Here is a 25,814-nt window from a genome sequence, read left to right on the forward strand (position 1 = left end):
GAACAAACTGATTCCAAACGCTGGAGCCGGCAGCTCGTGATGCTATAGCCCCACCCCCTCATGATGTAATGCCCCGCCCCCTCAAAGCAAGTCTATGGGAGGGGACGTGATGAGGGGGCGGGGCTATGATGTCACGAGCTCCCGGCGCCTGCTCCAGCGTTTGGAACAGTTTGTTCCAAACGCTGAGCAGCGGAGTACCCCTTTAAGACACTTAGGGGAGGCTGGAAGCATTTGGTGTACAAAAGGAGACTGGAGGCATTTGGGGGAGTGGAAATTTTTTTAATATTTTTGGCAATTATACTTTTTTTTTAACACATTTATTTAGGGCATTTTTTTTAAACAAAAAAAAAAATTATATATATATATTTTTTTTTAACACGTTTTTATATAGATTAATATAACGTATATGTATTACATTAAAGGAGTACTCCAGCGCAACATAACTTATTCCCTTTAAAATAAGTAGCAGGAAGTGCAGTTTCGTCCCCAGCAGAAAGCCGCGGCAGACACACCCCCTCCAAGTATCTATGGGGGGCGTCGGCAGCGTCATGCGGGGTCAGAACGCCCCCTTTCCAGCATACTGCTGCGGCCCAGTCCAGGAGATCCCGGGGGGGCCCCAGTGCTCGGACCCCCCCCGTAATCTATAACTTATCCCCCATCCTTCAGATAGGACATAAGTTATATTGCACTACAGATGTCCTTTAATCTATTGCAGTGGTCTCCAAACTGTGACCCTCCAGATGTTGCAAAAGCTGTCTGGGCATGCTGGGAGTAGCCGTCTTGCACCATCTGGGAGGGCCACAGTTGTCTGAGCATGCTGGGAGTTCGGAGACCACTAATCTATGAGATCGGCGCTCTACGGCACAGCCTGTGCATTATTCTGCTAACCAAGTGCCGGCTGTTGTCTGCAGCCGACACCCGCTGGGTCAGTAGGACAAAGCACCATGCACCAGCATAGTTTTGGATACCGTGGTCAAGCAGCTTACGATACTCGGCACTTGTAGCCACATTCCTCCATTTTGGTACACAAGGAGTTAAAATCGGTCAGACCGTCTCCATTCATCCAAAATCCATTGAGAAGAAAAAAAAAAAAAACGTAAGTTCTGAATCAGCGTCCAGCGACTCCTTGTAACCTAATCCTAAACATGGAGCGCCCGTTGTGTTTCCAATCACGGCGACTTCCCGCGCACTTGTGTGTTTGCCATTATAATAATACAGCACAGAGCGCGCCCCCCCCCCGATCCTCCTCGTATAAGGTTCGTAGGTTGGGAATTGCCAGTAAGTGAAGACAATTTAACGCCCCCCCCCCCCCTTATTTCTTCCTTCCTCTGACCCCCTTATAATACAGCGCAGAGCCAGGATCTCCAATGTGAGGGTATAGGCGGTGGTGGAGAAGGGGCTCCCGCAGTCACGAATAGCGAGGCCGCGGTCTCTGGAACTGATCACTGTTTATAGCACTCACCGCCGGCTCCTGTCACGCAGGGGGAGGAGGGGGGCTTATTCTGGGTTGTACTCATTTCTTAGGACAGTGTTTTCCCCAAACAGTGTGCCTCCAGCTGTTGCAAAACTACAACTCCCCGAGGTTCCCATAGACATTAGATGGCCGGACGATCCCGCCGAGAACGCCAGACTTTCACCGCATCTGTACAACTCGCGTTCGTCTTTCTAAATAAACAAAATAAAAAGGACAGAATACGTAGGGGGGCACTTATGTCCCTTTGTTCTAGTGATTGGGGGGGGGGGGGGGGTCTCAGCAGCCGGACCCCCGCTGGTCACAACTTCTGACATGTCTGGTGTGGACAGCTTTGCTCTCTCTTACAGTGTTTTCCATCCAGTGTGCCTCCAGCTGTTGCAAAACTACAACTCCCAGCATGCCCGGACAGCCGTTGGCTGTCCGGGCATGCTGGGAGTTGTAGTTTTACAACAGCTGGAGGCGCGCTGTTGGAGAATTTTCTTCCTAAAACAAGTGTTTTCTCCATCAGCTTTACTCCTAACCCGCACTGTATCCAACAAATATGACCAAAAGGGGATTGCGAACTAACATGACAATGTAACCGCAGATAAGGATAAATATAAACAACCAGAACACGACTGTAGCGCCAATAACTTAGCGTTTATACTATATAATAATAAAAAACGTATACATATAGGTGTCAAAACACAAAAACAATGTGCTTAAATATAATCACTTTATTCTAAAAATTCCCCCTGATGAAGTGCCTCATAGCGAAATGTATGTTGGGGAAGGTGCATGCTGTTTGACTCTACATATGGAAGTTTTGCCCATGTATGCATTATATTTTTTCATATCTTCATATGTTAGGGATCGACCGATTATCGGTTTGGCCAATATTATCGGCCGATAATCGCGATTTTGTGCATTATCGGTATCGGCAATTACCTTGCCGACAAGCCGATAATGCCCCGCGCACCGTGACCACCCCCCCGACCCACGTCGCCTCCCCCATCCCCGGTTTTATAATTACCTGTTCCCGGGGTCCACGCTACTTCTGGCTCATGCTGCGTCCTGCGTTACGCTGTGCGCAATGACAAGTGACGTGACGTCACCGCGTACAGTGACAGTTCAGGACTCGGAGGACGCCACCGGAGCCAGATGTAGAGTGGACCCCGGGAACAGGTAATTATAAAACCGGGGATGGGGGAGGCAATGGGGCCGGGGCAGTGCAGGGTGCAACGTGGCGTGGTGGTAGGGGGAGCGGTGGCGGTGATAGGTCTCAGGACCCCCGGACAGGCAGGGGCAGAGAAGCGGGTGGCGGCGGCCAATGGCACCGCAAAAGCCACTGCAGTTCATTGATTTAAAGCGCCCGCTTTAAGGGTACATTCCCACACGGCGTATTTGCTGCTGCGTATTTTATTTTCTCTGTTGAAGTCAATGGGTAGGAAAATACGCAGCACCAAATACGAAGAAAATACGCAGCAAAATACGTCGTGTGGGAACGTACCCTAAATCAATGATCTGCAGCGGTGTCGCGGGGGGGGTAAATAGCCGATAACTTATACCGATATTCCAGTATAAGTTATCGGCTATCAGCCCTAACCTCCACCAATTATCGGCTATCAGCCCTAACCTACACCAATTATCGGCTATCGGCCCTAACCTCCACCAATTATCGGTATCGGCCCTAACCTCCACCAATTATCGGCTATCGGCCCTAACCTCCACCAATTATCGGCTATCGGCCCTAACCTCCACCAATTATCGGTATCGGCCCTAACCTCCACCAATTATCGGCTATCGGCCCTAACCTCCACCAATTATCGGCTATCGGCCGTAACCTCCACCAATTATCGGCTATCGGCCGTAACCTCCACCAATTATCGGCTATCGGCCCTAACCTCCACCAATTATCGGCTATCGGCCCTAACCTCCACCAATTATCGGTATCGGCCCTAACCTCCACCAATTATCGGTATCGGCCCTAACCTCCACCAATTATCGGTATCGGCCCTAACCTCCACCAATTATCGGTATCGGCCCTAACCTCCACCAATTATCGGTATCGGCCCTAACCTCCACCAATTATCGGTATCGGCCCTAACCTCCACCAATTATCGGTATCGGCCCTAACCTCCACCGATTATCGGTATCGGCCCTAACCTCCACCGATTATCGGTATCGGCCCTAACCTCCACCGATTATCGGTATCGGCCCTAACCTCCACCGATTATCGGTATCGGCCCTAACCTCCACCGATTATCGGTATCGGCCCTAACCTCCACCGATTATCGGTATCGGCCCAAACCTCCACCGATTATCGTATCGGCCCTAACCTCCACCGATTATCAGTATCGGCCCTAACCTCCACCGATTATCAGTATCGGCCCTAACCTCCACCGATTATTGGTATCGGCCCTAAAAAACGATATCGGTCGATCCCTAATTAATATATATATATATGTATAAAAAATAAAAATTTTCTTTGTTTTGTTTTGCACAATGAACATTGGTCTTTTCTTGTTTTGGTGACAAAACATGTATATGCATATAAAAAAAAAAAGAAAAAGAAAAAAAGAAATTAAAATCAAACGAATGGGTGCCACCAGAATTGCAATACGCAATAGAAAACACCAAGGATCGCTGGACACAACACAATGGCCATCATTTACTATTGCAAACCCAATATGTTTTGTCGGGTTGTGCGCTGGAAATGAGAAGAACCATACAAACTCTCCATTTTACTGGGGGGGGGGGGGGAGAAGGGGCGTGGCCGCTGGGAAAAGGAACCGTGGTCACAGAAAAGGGGCGTTTGACATTCACAAAAATAAATAAATAAAAAATAAAAAAAATGCAAAACAACATATTTACTAAGGTTTCCACAGAAATGTTAGTGGATTTGAGCTGAGGAAAACCCGACAGATCAGAACACGTGTAAGAAAATAAAAAATAACATTTTTTGGGAAAGTGGAAAATGTATGGAAACCTTTGTAAATGTTGAGGAAAAAAAATTGTAGGGAATTAAGGGGTATTCCAGGCAAAACCTTTTTTTATATATATCAAAGTTAAACAGATTTGTAAATTACTTCTATTAAAAAATCTTAATCCTTCCAATAGTTATTAGCTTCTGAAGTTTTCTGTCTAACTGCTCAACGTCCCGGGAGCTGTGCATGATGGGAAAATATCCCCATAGGAACTGCACAGCTCCCGGGACGTGAGTCATCCGAGAGCAGTTAGACAGAAAACAACAACTCAACTTCAGAAGCTAATAACTATTGGAAGGATTAAGATTTTTTAATAGAAGTAATTTACAAATCTGTTTAACTTTCCAGAGCCAGTTGATATATAAAAAAAAAAAAAAAAACTTTTTGCCTGGAATACCCCTTTAAATCCCACAAAGAAACCTACACAACACTTAGTAAATCAGGGCCAATATGTCCGATCCATCTCTATTGTATAACGTGATATCCTGACAGGTTCCCCTCAGGGGACAAAATAGGATAATAGTCAAAAATTTATGACAAAAAGATAAACCTGGCAGCACACAGTATATTGTCGGCAGTTTGGGTAACACTATATGCAGCCATTGATTTAACTATGATTTTGTTGTACTCTGATGAACCCTATGATTGAAGTAGGGGGGGAAACATGTTGAGATATGAAGTTGTGTTACATATTAGTACATTGTGTTGTGTCCAGGAGCCCTTGGTGTGAGCTATTGGGTGTTATTGTGATTCTAGGATCCTCATTGTGGTTTTTCTATACACAAGCATTTTTAAAAGGAGTGTTCCAGGTTTAAAGGGGTTCTCCAGCATAAGGGGATTTTAGTATGTACCTGGCAGACAGTGATGGACAGGCTTAGAAAGGATCTGCGCTTGTCTTGGGGGTAAATGGCTATGCTGTGAGATTACCATAACACTGTGGCTAGCTTTTTGTGAACTGGTATTTCCTGTTTGAGTTTTCTTTTTTGCCTACAAATCCCATAATTCCATTTTCCTCCCTCCCACACATCAGCTACTCCACCCATTGAAACATAAATGAGCTGCATCCATTCAAAAGACCTGTGGTTTTCAGCTGTTGCATTAGTTGCAGATTGATCTCTCTCTCACCAAGCGATCGCTCCACCCATTGAAGCAGACAGGCTTCCTGTCATCAGCTGACTAGTGATGTAATGTCTCGGCCGCATTGCAAGCTGGGAAAAATCTGAGACAACAGTCATTTTGTATGATGTTAAAAATAAATATTGGGGTGAAAATCACAGAAGAATTGTGAGAAAACCGTCACACACAGGTACAGACACTATATTATGAACTACACTAACTTTACAGCCCCTGTAGCATAGTCAAATAAAAAAAAAAATCCTGGAATACCCCTTTAATTAAAGGAGTACTGCAGTCTTAAACCGATTGCGGGAGTTCCGACTGGTGGGACCTCTCCCCAATCTCCCATACAGGAACCTGGCATTGCCGCAGGTAATGCGCATGTTGTTGACCTCACTGGAGGTCAACAAACACGCCTCCTCCATACAGCTCGATGGGAGAGGCGGGGATGCATGAAGGCATCCCATAGAGATACATGGAGGAGGCGTGTCCGCCGCGGGGGTGCTCAGGGGTCCCAGTGTTAGGACCCCCCGCGATCAGACTGCGAATAGGGGATAAGTGTCTAGGACTGCAGATCTCCTTTACATTTTCAGTATCATGCATGTGATGCCAAGTTATTTCTTAAAGGGGTACTCCACTGAAAAATATATTTATATATATTTTTTTAAATCAACTGGTGCCAGAAAGTTAAACAGATTTGTAAATTACTTCTATAAAAAAAAAAAAAATCTTAATCCTTCCAGTACTTATCAGTTATGATCCACAGGAAGTTATTTTCTTTCTGTCTGACCACAGTGCTCTCTGCTGACACCTCTGTCCATGTCAGGAACTGTCCAGAGTAGGAGCAAATACCTATAGCAAACCTCTCCTGCTCTGGACAGTTTCTAAAATGGACAGAGGTGTCAGCAGAGAGCACTGTGGTCAGACAAAGGAAACTAAAAAAAAAAAAAAAAAGGAAAATAACTTCCTGTGGAGCATTCAGCAGCTCATAAGTACTGGAAGGGTAACTTTTTTTTTTTTTATAGAACTCATTTACAAATCTGTTTAACTTTCTGGCCCCAGTATATTTAAAAAATAAAAAAGGTTTTCCACCAGAGTACCCCTTTAAGTACATTTACTTGCATTCTGTGTGAGGGGTGGATTGACCCTTTTTTTGTGATTTCACCGTCCCCCAGGTTCGGCATTCCTTTGGTCTGTGTATGACTGTTATCTCGGGCCTTTCCCAAGATCCTGTCTGGCCTGAGACCACAGCTGATCACAGGGGGTTTGGCTTCTTTCCTGACAAGCTCGCCCCCTGATGACTGGTGTGGTCCAGCAGTACGTGCCGCCGTTCAATGTGCCCCCCCCCTCCCCCCCCCCCCCCCCGCTGTCACGTGATCTCAGCAGTCTGCAGGACAGCGGGGGATGATGCATTGAACATGGACATTTTTTGGAAACGTGGAGCAAGTGAGTAGCTAAAAATTCTACCATATGATTCAGGTTTCCGTGCGAATGAAAGCAAAGAAATGACTTCTGGTCATGGTTGGGGGCAGAGTAAGGGCAGTATCAGCAGGGAGTGCAGCTCTGGCAGAATATCATACGGCAGTGTTTTCCTTAACAGGGTGCCTCCAGCTGTTGCAAAACTACAACTCCTAGCATGCCCGGACAGCCTTCGGCTGTCCGGGCATGCTGAGAGTTGTAGTTTTGCAACAGCTGGAGGCACCCTGTTAAGGAAAACACTGATCTATGTGTACGATGGCCTCTCGACTCTCTGTTGACTCTGGATGTCAGAGGAGAGAAGGGTCGGGCAAGTGCCCCTCTGCAGAATAAATGTTGTAGTGTACACGGGGATGAGGAGTGCACGCTGGGAGTTGTAGTTTCACAACTAGGAGTTGTAGTCTTGCAACAGCTGGAGACACACTATTTAAATAAAACCACAATGATAGGGGCCTCCTGACTCTCATACAGCAGTAAAAAAATGGAATTAAACTCCCTATGCTTTTGTTATCTGGGAGATAAGACGCCCAAAGGATTTCGGAGAGAACAGAGGGTGTCTGGCAGCAGTTTTCTACCCTCTCCCCAGCCAGGGGCTCCTCTCCATGGGCCTTACACTGCAGTTCTCTTTATATGATGCAAAGCGACTACGCAAATCATTCATGTCCATAGCAATGATCATTCTTGTGTGAAGTGTAGTGCCACCTAGTGGTGTGTGTCGCTTACTGCCGAGTGATGGATGTAGATCTAAAATCACTAGTGATGAACAATGTTGAGTGGTTGTTAATGACCCCTACCTAAGGGTTTACAAATTGTGTTTTGCATAAATTTGTTTTTTGGTTCCTTGCCCACATATTTGCAAATTTTTGCTCAATGTGACTTTATAGAGGGGTTGTCCAGGATGAAATTTTTTTTTATAAAATAAAAAAATTATTATAATAAAAAAAATAAAAAAATAATAATATTTATTTATTATTTATTAATAAAAAAAATTAGAGATGAGCGAACTTACAGTAAATTCAATTCGTCACGAACTTCTCGGCTGGGCAGTTGATGACTTATCCTGCATAAATTAGTTCAGCTTTCAGGTGCTCCGGTGGGCTGGAAAAGGTGGCTACATTCCTAGGAAAGAGTCTCCTAGGACTGTATCCACCTTTTTCAGCCCACGGGAGCACCGGAAAGCTGAACTAATTTATGCAGGATAAGTCATCAACTCCCGAGCCGAGAAGTTTGTGACGAATCGAATTTACTGTAAGTTCGCTCATCAATAATAATAATAATAAATGCTGTTTTTTAAGCAAAAACAGCACAGGTCCTGTCCATAGGTTGTGTGTAGTACTGCAGCTCAGTCCCATTTACTTCCACGGAGCCGAGCTGCAATACCAGACCCAACCTGTGAACACGAGTGGTGCTGTTAATTTTTTTTTTTTTTTTTTTTGCAAGAAAGCAGCAGTGTTTTTCTAATCCTGGACAACCTCTTTTACTCGGAACACACTTACCCATCAAACAGGGAAATTTGGGGACCCCCCACGATCCCCTGAACAGCGATCGGGCTCTCCATGCGCACAGAGTGGGGTCAGCACGCGCCCTCCATTGATCTCTATACAGATGAACATGAATGCGTGTCGACCCCTGCTCTGTGCATGGGGAGTGCCGGAACGCTATGCAGAAGATTGCAGGTGGTCCCAGTGGACGGTCCCTCCAGCGATCAAACATTTATCCCCTATTCTTTGGATAGGGGATAAATTGTCCTTCACTCCCTTAAAGGGGTCCTCCACCATAAGGGGATTTTAGTACGTACCTGGCAGACAGTAATGGACATGCTTAGGAAGGATCTGCGCTTGTCTTGGGGATAAATGGCTATGCTGTGAGATTCCCATAACACTGTGACTAGCTGTTTGTGAACTGGTATTTCCTGTTTGAGTTTTCCTCTTTTGCTTACAACTCCCATAATTCCATGTTCCTCCCTCCCACACATCAGCCCCCCCCCCACCCATTGAAACAAATGAGCTGCATCCATTCAAAAGACCTGTGGTTTTCAATCAGGGTGCCTACAGCTGTTGCATTAGTTGCAGATTGATCTCTCTCCCACCAAGCGATCCCTCCACCCATTGGAGCAGACAGGCTCCCTGTCATCAGCTGACTAGTGATGTCAGGTCTCGGCCACATTGCAACCTGGGAAAAATCTGAGACCACAGTCATTTTGTATGCTGGTAAAAAGAAATATTGGGGTGAAAAATCACACACGTACAGACACTGTAGCATAGTCAAATAAAAAAATTCCTGGAATACCCCTTTAATCATGTGCAATATTTTCAGACTGTTCCCACAGCTTCACTTTCTCTCACACCAGTGTTTCTTCTTAATTGTGTTGTTTATTCTCAAATCATATATTTCAATATATACAAACATGTATACAGGAGACAAAAACACCGCATCTATACAAGTCTACAAATAACACACAAAAACAAACAAACATGTCTATGTTACAGGTCCTGGAGGCGGTGGTTTGTGCTGCCATCTAGTGTTCTGTATTCAGAATGTTAGAGCTTCAGATATTTGTATACAACAGAACTCAATGGACTTTCCTTTTGTTGAAAAAATAAAAATAAAAAACGGAAATAAAAATAAAATAAAAAAAAACATGAATGCTCTTTAAAAAGGGGTACTCTCGTGGAAAACAATTTTTTTTTTTTTTTTAATGAACTGGTGCCAGAAAGTTAAACAGATTTGTAAATTACTTTTACTATTTAAAAATCTCAATCCTTTCAGTACTTTTTAGCAGCTGTATGCTACAGAGGAAATTCTTCTATCTTTGAATTTCTTTTCTGTCTTGTCCACAGTGCTCTCTGCTGACACCTCTGTCCGTGTCAAGAACCGACCAGAGCAGCATAGGTTTGCTATGGGGATTTTCTCCTACTCTGGACAGTTCCTGACATGGACAGAGGTGTCAGCAGAGAGAACTGTGGACAAGACAAAAAATTAATTCAAGAAGAAAAGAATTTCCTCTGGAGCATACAGCTGCTAATAAGTACTGGAAGGGTAAAGATTTTTTATTTTTTTTAATAGAAGTCATTTACAAATCTGTTTAAACTTTCTGGCACCAGTTCATTTAAAAAAAAAAAAAAAATCGTTTTCCACCGGAGTACCCCTTTAAGTTTGTCAGAACCTCTTGTCAGTGTTGTCTTAGGGTTTCTTGCATAAGTCCAAAGGATCCAATTGGTTTACATGGGAGATGAATGTTGTACACTCTGTAAACTTGGCGGCATCCACCATTAAGGTTCATTAACTCTTACAGGACATTCCCATCTGACAGTAATGGCTTATTGCTAGGATGCGCCAATTTATAATCAGTAGGGGGCGCAAGCACAGGGTCTCCACCGTTCTGATAAAAAAGGGGGGCGCAAGAATCATCCGGTGCTGCAGCCACTTTGCGAATGGAAATGGCTGCAATTCAAGTTGAGGACGAGTGAAAGACTGTGCAAGGAAAAGCAGGGACGCAGCACTAAATACGGCTCCAGCAGGATCAGTGCGGGTCCCAGAGGTCAGACCACCGCAGCTCATAGAGCGATACTGTATCCTAGCATTACAGCATCACTTTATAAGAAGGTGGGGGGTTTGATCAGTCCACCTCCTTGGTGGTCGCTCTGATCTCGGGGGATTGCGCTCAGTCCTTGGCATCACCTACCCCATCAGCGTTAATGGCAAACATGGCCTCAGCCTCGGGCAAACAAGGAGAGTCGTAGATCTTGCAGATACGGGTCTCTCCTCTGCCCTTTCGTAAGTACAATCTACGGAGAAGAACAAAACAAAATTGTGTAAAATCTCCATTTGCAAAAATTTTAATAAACTAAATCAGCGTTTCCTACCAGGGTGGCTCCAGCTGTTGCAAAACTACAACTCACAGCATGCCCGGACAGCCGAAGGCTGTCCGGGTATGCTGAGAGTTGTAGTTTTGCAACAGCTGGAGGCACCCTGGCAGGAAAACTCTGATCTAGTAAGCTTTATATCTCACCCACCTAGAGCTGGATTCATAGCTTACTCTGCTCAGTACCGCTCTACAATGTATTCTATCCTTCTGCAGCATCTGAGCGTTTACTTCAACTATTGCAAAACTACAACTCCTAGCATGGAAGCACCCTGGTTGGGAAACACTGCTCTAGTAAGTTTTATATCTCAACCACTTAGAGCTGGATTCATAGCTTACCCTGCTCAGTACCGCTCTATAATGTATTCTATGCTGCTGCAGCTTCTAAGGGTTTACTTCAACTACTGCAAAAATACAACTAGCATGGAGGCACCCTGGTTGGGAAACACTGCTCTAATAAGTTTTATATCTCATCCCTTCAGAGTTGGATTTACAGCTTACACTGCTCAGTACGGCTCTATGTCTTTCATGCTGCTGCAGCTTCTGAGAGTTTATTACATGCTGGGAGTTTTGCAACAGCTGAAGGCACCCTGGTTGGGGGGGGGGGGGACACTGCTCACAGCTTACTCTGCTCAGTACCGATGTATTCTATGCTGCAGCTTCTGAGGGTTTGCTTTAGCTACTGCAAAAATACAACTAGCATGGAGGCACCCTGGTTGGGAGACACTGCTCTAGTAAGTTTTATATCTCAACCACTTAGAGCTGGATTCATAGCTTACCCTGCTCAGTACCGCTCTATAATGTATTCTATCCTGCTGCAGCTTCTGAGGGTTTACTTAAGCTACTGCAAAACTACAACTCCTAGCATGGAGGCACCCTGGTTGGGAAACACTGCTCTAGTAAGTTTTATATCTCATCCCTTCAGAGTTGGATTTACAGCTTACACTGCTCAGTACGGCTCTATGTCTTTCATGCTGCTGCAGCTTCTGAGAGTTTATTACATGCTGGGAGTTGTAATTTTGCAACAGCTGAAGGCACCCTGGTTGGGGGAACGCTGCTCTAAACCCATCACACAGAACTTCAGGCATCTATTCCTGACTACTCGCCTCAACATACCATGGTATATTTAGTCATCTATTATGGATTTATTCTTCACCATTCCCTCTTAGTTTGAGGCAAAATCCCATTTTTCTTCCCCTGCTCTGAACTATTGGGTGCCAGATTTTAATAACTTTATGAACAATCTTGTACACATTTCGTTACCTTGTTGTGGACGCATGGGCTATAATGTTTCCTCCAATGGGTTTCTTAGGATCAGCGGCAAACATGGCTGCTCCGTCCACCTGAGCTACCACCTGATTGGTGATCACCACGGCCACGCCAAACTGAGGAGAAAACATTCAGCAGATATTATGTGAAGATGATCGCAACTGACAGAGCTAAATATAAAGTCAGTGTATACAATTACATATACAGTGAAAAAAAATCTATTTAACCCATTACTGCTGCAGACAGGACATTGTAAGTTTTAACCCCTTAAGGACACAGCCCATTGTGGCCCTAAAAAAAGATTACCTGTCATGATCTTTATAAATTATATAATCCTCCCAGGTCACTGCCCCAATCATGATAAACCACCCCCGCCTTTATTTTTATAATTTTTTAGTATTCTTCCTTGATTTTGTTCTGTATTTTCTGCTCAGTCTCAGTCAGATTCATAGATTGGGAAGGGGCGTTCCCCAGCAGGTGTGACATCATCTGAAGCCATACAGGGGAGAACTTCCTCCCTCACATTAGATTTTATAGTACATTAGATTTTTTTTTATTTACCATAAAGGAGTGCAATAGGAAAAATTAGTTTTAATGAGAGTGCAGATTTAAAAGGACTCAAATTTTATTTTTGCATTTTCGTTTTTTCCTCCTCGTCTACTAAAAATCATAACTGTTATATTTCCATCCACAGAGCCATATGAGGGCTTATTTTTTGCATGACCAATTGTAATTTGTAATGACACTTTTATTTTACACTAAAATGTACATCGCAACCAAAAAGATATTATTCGAGGGAATTGAAGAGAAAACCACAAGGCCCAATATGCATAGAAAAAAGGCAGATTTGGTGGCCTTAAAGGAGTAGTCCAGTGGTGATTCAGTGGTTTACAACTTATCCCCTATCTTAAGGATAGGGGATAAGTTGCAGATCGCGGGGGGTCCGACCCCTGGGGCCCCCCGCGATCTCCTGTACGGAGCCCCGACAGCCCGCGGGAAGGGGGCGTGTCGACCTCCGCACGAAGCAGCGGCCGACACGCCCCCTCAATACAACTCTATGGCAGAGCCGAAGCGCTGCCTTCGGCAATCTCCGGCTCTGCCATTGAGATGTATTGAGGGGGCGTGTCGGCCGCCGCTTCGTGCGGGGGTCGACACCCGCTATCTCGGCGGAGAGCCGGGGCCCCGTACAGAGAGATCGCAGGGGGCCCCAGAGGTCGGACCCCCCGCGATCTCAAACTTATCCCCTATCCTTAGGATAGGGGATACGTTTTTCACCACTGGACTACCCCTTTAAAGGGGTACTCTGCCCCTAGACATCTTATCCCCTATACAAAGGATAGGGGATAAGATGTCAGATCACCGCGGTGCCACTGCTGGGGAGCCCCAGGATCCCCGCTGCGGCACTGCGCTATTACAGCACAGAGCGAGTTCGCTCTGCACGTAATGACGCGCAATACAGGGGCCGGCGCATAGTTACGTCACGGTCCCGCCCCTTTCAATACAAGTCTATGGGAGGGGGCGCGGTGATCGTCACGCCCCCTGCCATAGACTTGCATTAAGGGGACAGGCCGTGATGTCACGAGGGGCGGAGCCATGACATCCCGCGGCTCTGTCCCCTGTATAGCCCGTCATTACGCACAGAGCGAACTCGCTCTGTGCTGTAATGATAGCGCAGTGCCGCAGTGGGGATCCCGGAGCTCCCCAGCAGCGGCACCGCGGCGATCTGACATCTTATCCCCTATCCTTTGGATAGGGGCGGAGTACCCCTTTAATGACCCTAAACCCACTAAGACAACCCAACCAATCCCGATGATCGTAGGATTACCACTGGTGATGTGGAGGTACAACTCCATGCCATCACCATGACAACCGTACATTGGTTCATAGGCATTTCCAGTGCATCGTGACATGATAAATTATGGAAGAAGAAGGTTATAATGTCCGCTCTTCCTACCTCATCAGCCAGCCGCAGCAACATCCTCAGGAAGCGAGCCAAGTGCATCTGCCGCGCAGACAGCTCCCCTCTGCCCGAGTAATCTGTTCTGTATAGAGCTGTAGCGCTGTCCACTATGAGAAGAGCGTACCTGCACAAAGGAACAAAAATCTAAGCTGAAGGTGCAAAAGCAGACAAGATTTTGGAGGTAAAAAAAAAAAAAAAAAAAAAAAAAAAAAAAAAGAAAAAAAATATATAATATAATATATATATATATATAATTATATATATATATAATATAATATATATATAATATAATATATATATAATATAATATATATATATAATATAATATAATATATATATATAATATAATATATATATATAATATAATATATATATATAATATAATATAATATAAATATATAATATATATATATATATATATATATATATATATATATATATATATATATATATATAAATATAAATAATATTTATATTATTTATAAAAAATAAATAAATGATAAAAACCTGTTACCAAAACCTAATACTGTACTGTAGTCCAATAAATCCAGCCACAAAGGCAAAACTGGGCACAAGATGTAAGGAAAAGTAGTAGCCTGATTATGTGTGTGTATTTTTCCTTTCCCGGCACATTTAATAACTACCCCCCCTTCATCATAGGATAGGGGATAAGTTGTTACATCCCGGAGTTATCCTTTAACGCAGTGGTCTTCAAACTGTGGCCCTCCAGATGTTGCAAAACTACAATTCCCAGCATGCCCGGACAGCCGTTGGCTGTCCGGGCATGCTGGGAGTTGTAGTTTTGCAACATCTGGAGGCCCACAGTTTGAAGACTGCTGCTTTAAAAAGGTGTTATCCAGGTTTTTTTTTTTTTTTTTTTTTAATATATCAACTGGCTCCAGAAGGTTAAACCGATTTGTAAATTACTTCTATTAAAAAAATCTTAATCCTTTCAGTACTTATGAGCTTCTGAAGTTAAGGTTGTTCTTTTATCTTTCTGATGACACGTGTCTCGGGAACTGTCCAGAGTAGAATAGGTTTGCTATGGGGATTTGCTTCTAAACTTAGCAGTTCCCGAGACACGTGTCATCAGAGAGCACTTAGACAGAAAAGAACAACCTTAACTTTAGAAGCTCATAAGTACTGAAAGGATTAAGATTTTTTTAATAGAAGTAATTTACAAATCGGTTTAACTTTCTGGAGCCAGTTGATTGATATATACAAAAAAGTTTTTTCCTGGATAACCTCTTTAACGTATGTGACATCAAGATGTCTAGCAAAATCATAGTTCCCAAAAGAATGTCAGCTATACCTCCACCACATATATCCAGTTATCCGGGGAGGATAGCGGATATATTATATAAAAACACAGGCACAGGAGGAGCCATATTGTCATTCTGCACAGAGATGCGCTGCAGTTACCTGGATTCTGCCATCATGGCTGCAGCCTGGTACAGAAGTTGGGTCTGGTGATCAGTATTGAAGGCTCGAGCATAAGCCACGTTGTCCAGAACGTCGCTGCCTGATAAACCGTACCTAAAATGTGAGATATGAGATCCAATAAACCTTTATAAGATCAGGGTCTGAAGTACAGTCACAATACAGAGGCAGAGTCCTACCTTTCGGCAACAGCGAGGAGCCTCTCCGGTCTGAAGGTGCCCTCTGTGTCTATGTACATGGCTTTCCCTTCACCACCACCTCTATCAATAGGAAGCTGGAGAGAAAACAAACAAAAAAAAAAATAATAATAATAATAATGCTGAAAAAGTAAAAAAAAAATTTTTAAAAAATAAATAAAAGCCCCCCCCCCAAAAAAAAATATAAAATAAAACTATCCAAGAAATAAAATTAATCTTTCACAAGACAACTGGTTTCATCATACAGGGATCTTAGAAGGGGTACTCCGGCCCTAAGACATCTTATCCCTAGTGACACCCCCTCCTATTGACTTGCATTGAGGGGGCGGGGTGTAACGTCACACGGGGGCGGAGTCGTAACGTCACGATACTCCGTCCCCGTTGTTTGGAGACATAAGACTTTGAGCCTCCAGCGCTTCCTACAGTGCTTACAGGTGGGTGCTACATGCTAGATTGTGGGGGTCCCCAGCGGCGGGACCCCCTCCCCCCCCATCAGACATCTCATCTCCTATGCTTTGGATAGGGGATAAGATGTCTTAGGGCCGGAGTACCCCTTTAAGCTGCCCATATATTACAGATAGCCAACAGCTATTTATCCCAATGCCCCCATACAGACGGCAGAGCGTGCATATATTTTAGGCCCCTTTCACAATACCGATATTCTCCTGTAAAATCTCCCGCCAGAAAGTCCAGAAAACGGCAGTCAAAAAAATCCCTTTCATGTCCATGTGATTATTTTATTATCCTTTAGCTTTAGTTATGTCCAGTTCTGACTGACGTCCATTATTTTTCACTGTGTCTGCACTAACTTTTGTCCCCTCAAAAATAAATGTGGAATAACAGACATTAACATTTTTAAAAGGGGTACTCCGGTGGAAAACTTTATTTTTTAAATGAACTGGTGCCAGAAAGTTAAACAGATTTGTAAATTACTTCTATTAAAAAATCTTTACCCTTCCAGTACTTTTTAGCAGCTGTATGCTACAGAGGAAATTGTTTTCTTATTGAATTTCTTTTTTGTCTTGTCCACAGTGCTCTCTGCTGACACCTCTGTCCATGTCAGGAACTGTCCAGAGCAGCATAGGTTTGCTATGGGGATTTTCTCCTGCTCCGGACAGTTCCTGATACGGGCATCAGGTGTCAGCACAGAGCACTGTGGACAAGACAAAAAAGAAATTCAAAGAGAAAAGAATTTCCTCTGTAGCATACAGCTGCTAAAAAGTACTGGAAGGGTAATGATTTTTTAATAGAAGTAATTTACAAACCTGTTTAACTTTCTGGCACCGGAGTACCCCTTTAACATTGAAGTCTATGGCTGATGGATGTTCACAAAGAACATCCGTTAGCGCCCATTCTTTTCACCTTCCGTTATTGCTACTGAGCATGCTCAGTACAGCATCACAACCAGAAGGGGTTAAAACGGGACATAAAATAACGGACTATAACGATGCAGGATGGATGAAATAACGGGTGATAACGGATGGAACGTGTCTGTTATGTGGACAGAACGCCTGTTCATATTAGAGATGAGCGAACTTACAGTAAATTCGATTCGTCACGAACTTCTCGGCTCGGCAGTTGATGACTTTTCCTGCATGAATTAGTTCAGCTTTCAGGTGCTCCCGTGGGCTGGAAAAGGTTGGATACAGTCCAAGGAGACTCTTTCCTAGGACTGTATCCACCTTTTCCAGCCCACGGGAGCACCGGAAAGCTGAACTCATTTATGCAGGATAAGTCATCAACTGCCGCAACTGCCGAGCTGAGAAGTTTGTGACGAATCGAATTTACTGCAAGTTCGCTCATCTCTAGTTAATATAATGGAGATTGTTCATCTGTTCTGTTCTTGTATCTTTTTTCATGACCTGTTTTTGCAAAATAACGGGTGTCAGAAGGAACATGACGGTGGTGTGAAAAGGGCCTAAGAAGAGGAGAAAGCCGCTGTCAGACACCTCTGGAAGTGACTTATCTGCACATGAACAAAAGCATCAGGCAAGAAAAAAAAACACCTGACAAGAAATCATGGCGGAGGCTACCGCGGTACTAGGAGCGGCGCCATCCCGGTCCCCGCCGTGCATTCTCTTGATACTAATATGTGGGTATTATTCACCACATACTATGCACTGATGTAGTTTGATGTTTCTAATGTCATTTGGCACCTTATACTATTATACTGTGTATCTATGTTTACTCATGTAAAGGTACGTTCAGACAAGCGGATTTGCAGCGTATTTTACGCTGCAGATCCGCCGCTGAAGGACCTCTATATGGTGGCTTTACATGTGCCTGCTCAGAGCGGCAATACGCCGCTACGTGCAGAGACACAAACGATGTGCGGCCACTCCTCCTGCTCAATGAGCTGCCGCGATGTGCGAGTATACTGTGCATGCGCGCGGCGACTCGCAGGTCGCAGTGTGTCTGCTCGTAGCTGTGTATTGCCGCTCTGAGCAGGCACATGTAAAGCCACCATATAGAGGTCCTTCAGCGGCGGATCTGCAGTGTTCTGTTTACCATTAGGGCCCAATGGTTAAAGGAGTAGTCCAGTGGTGACCCAGTGGTGAACAACTTATCCCCCTATCCTAAGGATAGGGGATAAGTTTGAGATCGCGGGGGGTCCGACCGCTGGGAAGGGGGCGTGTCGACCTCTGCACGAAGTGGCGGCCGACACGCCCCTCAATACAACTTTATGGCAGAGCCGAAGCGCTTCCTTCGGCAATCTCCGGCTCTGCCATTGAGATGTATTGAGGGGGCGCGTCGGCCGCCGCTTCGTGCGGAGGGTCGACACTCGCTATCTGGCCGGAGAGCCGGGGCCCCGTATAGAGAGGATCGCAGGGCGCCCCAGCGGTCAGACCCCCCCCCCCCCCCCCCCCCACCCCCCCCCCCCGAGATCTCAAACTTATCCCCTATCCTTAGGATAGGGGATACGTTTTTAACCACTGGACTACCCCTTTAAATGTTTGCATGAATAAGTGCTAAATTCTTTTAATATACATTTGTTTTTTTATTATGTTTTATTTTCAATAATGGTCTAATAATTGTAATAAAATCCTTTTGCTACTTTTTCAAACACACTGTTTCCAATCCTCATTGTGTTCCATCTGGGATGGTGAGATACTTGAGGTGAGGTTAATACATTTCTATAGTCCCCCCCCCAAAGATCGGTGGGGATCGATCTTTTAAACCACTCATACCTCAGATTTTTGGGCTGTGAGCTGCACACCTATTCCTTTTCATTTACAAATCCGTTTAACTTTCTGGCACCAGTTGATTTAAATAAATAAATAAAGTTTGTCGTCACCGGAGTACCCTTTTTATATTACCGCCCATACTAGCCAGATCGACGAGCAGAAACGAGTGACCATAACAGACCACTGACATTTATAAACAGGACTGTGTAATCTGAGCGATGACGCGTACCTGACAGGTGACGGCCAGAGTGTGACATAACTGCGTCTTCCCTGTGCGAAACTCTCCAAACATCTCTGTAATGGAGCCGGTTTCGATTCCCCTGCAGAAAAGCATTACCAAAAAGACAAATGTTATTGAGGAATAAAGTACGAAGATCATCAAAACAGAGACCCTGACCGCACCTTGTAATAACTTGTCCAGCTCCTTGGAGCCTGTAGAGATCTGTATGATCTCCGAACGCCTCTGGTGGAACTCTGTCGCTGTGGTAAATCCCATGGGGACGAGTTTTGCAGCTTCTGCCTGGAAGGGAACAGGAGAAATGTCTATTGGGATCTATCACCAGGAGTAAATTCCAGGGACCATCGGCCACAAAGAAAATGCACTTTGCTTGACAAAAAGGAAAAGGCCTAGCACAGCACATTCCTTTAACCCCCTTAAAGGGGTACTCCGCTGCTCAGCGTTTGGAAAACTGTTCCAAAAGCTGGAGTCGGGAGCTTGTGATGTCATAGCCCCGCCCCTCAATGCAAGTCTATGGGAGGGGGCATGACGGCTGTCATGCCCCCTCCCATAGACTTGCATTGAGGGGGTGGGGAGTGAGATCATGAGGGGGCAGGGCTATGATGTCACAAGCACCCAGCGCCAACGTTCGGAACAGTTTGTTCCAAACGCTAAGCAGCAGAGTACCCCTTTAAGGTCACAGACCATTTTCTTTTGCATTTGTTTCCATCATACTGGAGCCTACAGTCACTTACCAGGATCTTATCCGCTTTAGCCTCACTGATCCCTTTGATATTGATCAGCTCTTTCTTTGGAGCGTAGGCCACGGCCTCTACAGTGTGGAACCCGGCCTCCTCCAGCTTCTTCACATCATTGGCATTGATTCCACATTGCTAATATGGGAAGAAATAATAAAGTATGAGAAGACTCGATATTAGTTATTGGACGTTACATACTACAAAAAGTAAAGAAACAATTCATGTATAATGTCCTATAACAGTGATGGCGAACCTAAGGCACGCCGAGCCTCCTCTGTGGGCACGCGGCTATAGTTCGCCAGGCGGGGCAAACCGGGACATCCCTGTGTCCCGAAAGATCTTTTCGGGACACAAGTATGTCCCGGTTACCTTTCTGTTGCCCCGCGTTAACTTTAAAAATGCAGGGGCCGCCGGGAGGTAGCACAGCCAGGAACGTCACTGATGTCTCATGTGTGTGCCCATAGGAACAGAGGAGCAGAGCATAGAGGAGGAGGAGGATGCACGCACAAGGTAAGTTACCAGCTACACTTCAGCTTCGGTACTCCAACCACCGCTCCTCCGGGCCCGGGACCTACTGCTATGGCATAAAGGCCATAGCAGTAGGTCATAACCCCTGACCGCAGGAGCGGTGGACGGAGCACTGTGAGGCAGTACACAGACATACAGCCTCCAGCCATACACTGTATATGGCTGAAGGCTGTATGTTTGTGGAGGAACCATACTGCCCACCTACTGTGGGGGAACCATACTGCCCACCTACTGTGGGGGGAACTATACTGCCCACCTACTGTGGGGGGAACTATACTGCCCACCTACTGTGGGGGAACTATACTGCCCACCTACTGTGGGGGGAACTATACTGCCCCACCTACTGTGGGGGAACTATACTGCCCACCTACTGTGGGGGAACTATACTGTCCACCTACTGTGGGGGAACTATACTGCCCACCTACTGTGGGGGAACTATACTGCCCACCTACTGTGGGGGGAACTATACTGCCCACCTACTGTGGGGGGAACTATACTGCCCACCTACTGTGGGGGGAACTATACTGCCCACCTACTGTGGGGGGAACTATACTGCCCACCTACTGTGGGGGGAACCATACTGCCCACCTACTGTGGGGGGGAACCACTACTGCCCCACCTACTGTGGGGGGGAACCATACTGCCCACCTACTGTGGGGGGAACCATACTGCCCACCTACTGTGGGGGGAACCATACTGCCCACCTACTGTGGGGGGAACCATACTGCCCACCTACTGTGGGGGAACCATACTGCCCACCTACTGTGGGGGAACCATACTGCCCACCTACTGTGGGGGAACCATACTGCCCACCTACTGTGGGGGAACCATACTGCCCACCTACTGTGGGGGAACCATACTGCCCACCTACTGTGGGGGAACCATACTGCCCACCTACTGTGGGGGAACCATACTGCCCACCTACTGTGGGGGAACCATACTGCCCACCTACTGTGGGGGAACCATACTGCCCACCTACTGTGGGGGAACTATACTGCCCACCTACTGTGGGGGAACTATACTGCCCACCTACTGTGGGGGAACTATACTGCCCACCTACTGTGGGGGAACTATACTGCCCACCTACTGTGGGGGGAACTATACTGCCCATCTACTGTGGGGGAACTATACTGCCCACCTACTGTGGGGGAACTATACTGCCCACCTACTGTGGGGGAACTATACTGCCCACCTACTGTGGGGGAACTATACTGCCCACCTACTGTGGGGGAACTATACTGCCTACCTACTGTTCCCCATCACTGTCCTATAATCTCCAACCTGGGAATCTACAGCTATTGCAACTCCTATCCTGCACCCTCAGCTTTTTTTCATTATCAGATCCACACTGATCATGAAAGGTAAATCAAGGCTTCCATTTTGCAAAACTTCAACTCCCAGCATGCCCGGACAGCCGTTGGCTGTCCGGGCATGCTGGGGGTTGTAGTTTTTGCAACATCTAGAGGACCACAGTTTGAGACCACTACTCTATAGTAATGCCCAGCCAATGTTTCTCCCCCCGCAGACTGCCTTGTCCTGTATCTACCCTCCTCTCTTTCTACAGTCAGTGTGACCTGTCCTCCGGGGATCCTCTCCCACCCGGCTACTACGGAGCTTGTGAGTAACCTACATCGCCACTAGAGATGAGCGAACTTACAGTAAATTCGATTCGTCACGAACTTCTCGGCTCAGCAGTTGATGACTTATCCTGCGTAAATTAGTTCAGCCTTCAGGTGCTCCGGTGGGCTGGAAAAGGTGGATACAGTCCTAGGAAAAGAGTCTCCTAGGACTGTATCCACCTTTTCCAGCCCACGGGAGCCCCTGAAAGCTGAACTAATTTATGCAGGCAAAGTCATCAACTGCCGAGCCGAGAAGTTCGTGACGAATAGAATTTACTGTACGTTCGCTCATCTCTAATCACCACCCTCATGCCAACTCTAAACACAGAGAGTGCAGAAAATCTGTAAGATTCATCTCCCTATAGATAATATAAAGATGTCTGAGCAACTTCAAAAACTTATTTAAAAAAATGTTGTTAATAATAATAATAATAATAATAATATTATTATTATTACTAATAATATTTAACCCCTTAAGGACTCAGCCCATTTTTGGCCTTAAGGACTCAGACAATTAAATTTTTACGTTTTTTGTTTTTTCCTCCTCGCTCCTCGTTTTGTCCTTTGTAATGACATCACTCATTATATCATAAAATGTATGGCGCAACCAAAAAACACTATTTTGTGGGGAAATTAAAAAGAAAAACGCAATTTTGCTGATTTTGGAAGGTTTCGTTTTCACACTGTACAATTTACGGTAAAAATGACATGTGTTCTTTATTCTGAGGGTCAATACGATTAAAATGATACCCATTATTATATACTTTTATATTATTGTTGTGCTTAAAAAAAAAAAAATCACAAACTTTTTAACCAAATTAGTACATTTATAATCCCTTTATTTTGAGAACCTCTAACTTTTTCATTTTTCCGTATAAGCGGCGGTATGAGCATGCTTGAAAAAGGCTCCAGGAGGAGCTGAAATGTTGTGATGCTGACATGAGACATTAAATCACTTTTTTGTTGGAGTGCTGCGCCTGTATCTGGTGTGTGGGTATATATATATATATAAATAAAGTGTCCCCCATAGCCTTCAAAAGAAAGCAGGAAAATGTCTCAACCTCACCTCCAGACGGGATATAGCTTGAGGTCCAAAAGATTCTTCTTCTGCGGCGGCGGCTTCATACTGCGCTTGCATGGCCATGGTGCTCGAAAGGTTTCACAATTAACTAAAAAGAAAAGAAAAAAAAAAAAACAACATTCACACCAATCCTGAGATAAAACTTTCTCTACATAAAAGTTCCTCCTATCTGTAGCAGCTATGGAAGGTCTAACATGGATTCCCTTCAGGGGGCGCTCTCTGCTGTGGCCCCTCAGGGCTCCAGCTACAGGTCACAGATTCCAAGCTGAGAAAACAAAACTAGTAGTGAAGTAATTGTGTCTCCAGTCATTGGATTCTGTACATCTCCTCTCCTCACAGGGGGCACTATAGTGATGAGGCTGCAGTACATCTCCTCTCCTCACAGGGGGCACTATAGTGATGAGGCTGCAGTACACCTCCTCTCCTCACAGGGGGCACTATAGTGATGGGGCTGCAGTACATCTCCACTCCTCACAGGGGGCACTATAGTGATGGGGCTGCAGTACATCTCCACTCCTCACAGGGGGCACTATAGTGATGAGGCTGCAGTACATCTCCTCTCCTCACAGGGGGCACTATAGTGATGGGGCTGCAGTACATCTCCTCTCCTCACAGGGGGCACTATAGTGATGAGGCTGCAGTACATCTCCACTCCTCACAGGGGGCACTATAGTGATGAGGCTGCAGTACATCTCCACTCCTCACAGGGGGCACTATAGTGATGAGGCTGCAGTACACCTCCTCTCCTCACAGGGGGGCACTATAGTGATGAGGCTGCAGTACATCTCCACTCCTCACAGGGGGCACTATAGTGATGAGGCTGCAGTACATCTCCTCTCCTCACAGGGGGCACTATAGTGATGAGGCTGCAGTACAACCTCCTCTCCTCACAGGGGGCACTATAGTGATGGGGCTGCAGTACATCTCCACTCCTCACAGGGGGCACTATAGTGATGGGGCTGCAGTACATCTCCTCTCCTCACAGGGGGCACTATAGTGATGAGGCTGTAGTACATCTCCTCTCCTCACAGGGGGCACTATAGTGATGAGGCTGCAGTACACCTCCTCTCCTCACAGGGGGCACTATAGTGATGAGGCTGCAGTACATCTCCTCTCCTCACAGGGGGCACTATAGTGATGGGGCTGCAGTACATCTCCTCTCCTCACAGGGGGCACTATAGTGATGGGGGCTGCAGTACACCTCCTCTCCTCACAGGGGGCACTATAGTGATGGGGCTGCAGTACATCTCCTCTCCTCACAGGGGGCACTATAGTGATGGGGCTGCAGTACATCTCCACTCCTCACAGGGGGCACTATAGTGATGAGGCTGCAGTACATCTCCCTCTCCTCACAGGGGGGCACTATAGTGATGAGGCTGCAGTACATCTCCTCTCCTCACAGGGGGCGCTATAGTAATGGGGCTGCAGTACACCTCCTCTCCTCACAGGGGGCGCTATAGTGATGGGGGCTGCAGTACACCTCCTCTCCTCACAGGGGGCGCTATAGTGATGGGGCTGCAGTACATCTCCTCTCCTCACAGGGGGCACTATAGTGATGAGGCTGCAGTACATCTCCACTCCTCACAGGGGGCACTATAGTGATGAGGCTGCAGTACATCTCCTCTCCTCACAGGGGGCACTATAGTGATGAGGCTGCAGTACATCTCCACTCCTCACAGGGGGCACTATAGTGATGGGGCTGCAGTACATCTCCTCTCCTCACAGGGGGCACTATAGTGATGAGGCTGCAGTACATCTCCTCTCCTCACAGGGGGCACTATAGTGATGAGGCTGCAGTACATCTCCACTCCTCACAGGGGGCACTATAGTGATGGGGCTGCAGTACATCTCCTCTCCTCACAGGGGGCACTATAGTGATGGGGCTGCAGTACATCTCCTCTCCTCACAGGGGGCGCTATAGTGATGGGGCTGCAGTACATCTCCTCTCCTCACAGGGGGCACTATAGTGATGGGGCTGCAGTACATCTCCTCTCCTCACAGGGGGCACTATAGTGATGGGGCTGCAGTACATCTCCTCTCCTCACGGTGGCACTATAGTGATGGGGCTGCAGTACATCTCCTCTCCTCACAGGGGGCACTATAGTGATGGGGCTGCAGTACATCTCCCTCTCCTCACAGGGGGCACTATAGTGATGGGGCTGCAGTACATCTCCTCTCCTCACGGTAGCACTATAGTGATGGGGCTGCAGTACATCTCCTCTCCTCACAGGGGGCACTATAGTGATGGGGCTGCAGTACATCTCCTCTCCTCACAGGGGGGCACTATAGTGATGAGGCTGCAGTACATCTCCTCTCCTCACAGGGGGCACTATAGTGATGGGGCTGCAGTACATCTCCTCTCCTCACAGGGGGCACTATAGTGATGAGGCTGCAGTACATCTCCTCTCCTCACAGGGGGCACTATAGTGATGAGGGCTGCAGTACATCTCCTCTCCTCACAGGGGGCGCTATAGTGATGGGGCTGCAGTACATCTCCTCTCCTCACAGGGGGCACTATAGTGATGAGGCTGCAGTACATCTCCTCTCCTCACGGGGGCACTATAGTGATGGGGCTGCAGTACACCTCCTCTCCTCACAGGGGGCACTATAGTGATGAGGCTGCAGTACATCTCCTCTCCTCACAGGGGCGCTATTAGTGATGA

General features: G+C 46.2%; 2 protein-coding genes and 1 long non-coding RNA gene across 3 annotated transcripts in view; 1 reads left to right on the top strand and 2 right to left on the bottom strand.

Moving 5' to 3' along the window:
- Positions 1-10,123: 10,123 nt before the first annotated feature.
- Positions 10,124-23,251, bottom strand: RAD51 (RAD51 recombinase). Its single transcript, XM_056547107.1, has 9 exons — positions 23,137-23,251; positions 19,921-20,058; positions 19,350-19,468; positions 19,178-19,268; positions 15,746-15,840; positions 15,549-15,662; positions 14,121-14,250; positions 12,161-12,282; positions 10,124-10,820 (listed from the first exon to the last, which is right to left on the bottom strand). Exons 1-9 carry the CDS (start codon positions 23,212-23,214, stop codon positions 10,697-10,699), a joined length of 1,011 nt encoding a protein of 336 aa, XP_056403082.1. The 5' UTR covers positions 23,215-23,251; the 3' UTR covers positions 10,124-10,696.
- On the top strand, positions 12,216-18,051 carry LOC130295863 (uncharacterized). The gene is made up of 3 exons (XR_008849028.1): positions 12,216-12,347; positions 14,129-14,307; positions 17,653-18,051. It is a non-coding gene; the product is annotated as an uncharacterized LOC130295863 (long non-coding RNA).
- RCCD1 (RCC1 domain containing 1) overlaps positions 23,236-25,814 on the bottom strand; it is a 32,812-nt gene continuing 30,233 nt past the window's right edge. The window contains exon 7 of the mRNA XM_056545139.1: positions 23,236-23,239. Coding sequence (XP_056401114.1) covers positions 23,236-23,239 — 4 coding nt within the window. The remainder of the gene's footprint in view (positions 23,240-25,814) is intronic.

Source organism: Hyla sarda, chromosome 11 (genome assembly GCF_029499605.1).
Source record: "Hyla sarda isolate aHylSar1 chromosome 11, aHylSar1.hap1, whole genome shotgun sequence".
NCBI lineage: Eukaryota > Metazoa > Chordata > Amphibia > Anura > Hylidae > Hyla > Hyla sarda.

What these genes read in the sequence shown, in the direction of transcription:
- RAD51 (XM_056547107.1), bottom strand. Translation starts at nt 23,214, where the DNA reads ATGGCCATGCAAGCGCAGTATGAAGCCGCCGCCGCAGAAGAAGAATCT. An exon ending in CTAAAGCGGATAAGATCCTG is followed by an intron (nt 19,469 to 19,920) that starts GTAAGTGACTGT and finishes GTTCCCTTCCAG; the next exon opens with GCAGAAGCTGCAAAACTCGT. An exon ending in CTGGACAAGTTATTACAAGG is followed by an intron (nt 19,269 to 19,349) that starts TGCGGTCAGGGT and finishes GCTTTTCTGCAG; the next exon opens with GGGAATCGAAACCGGCTCCA.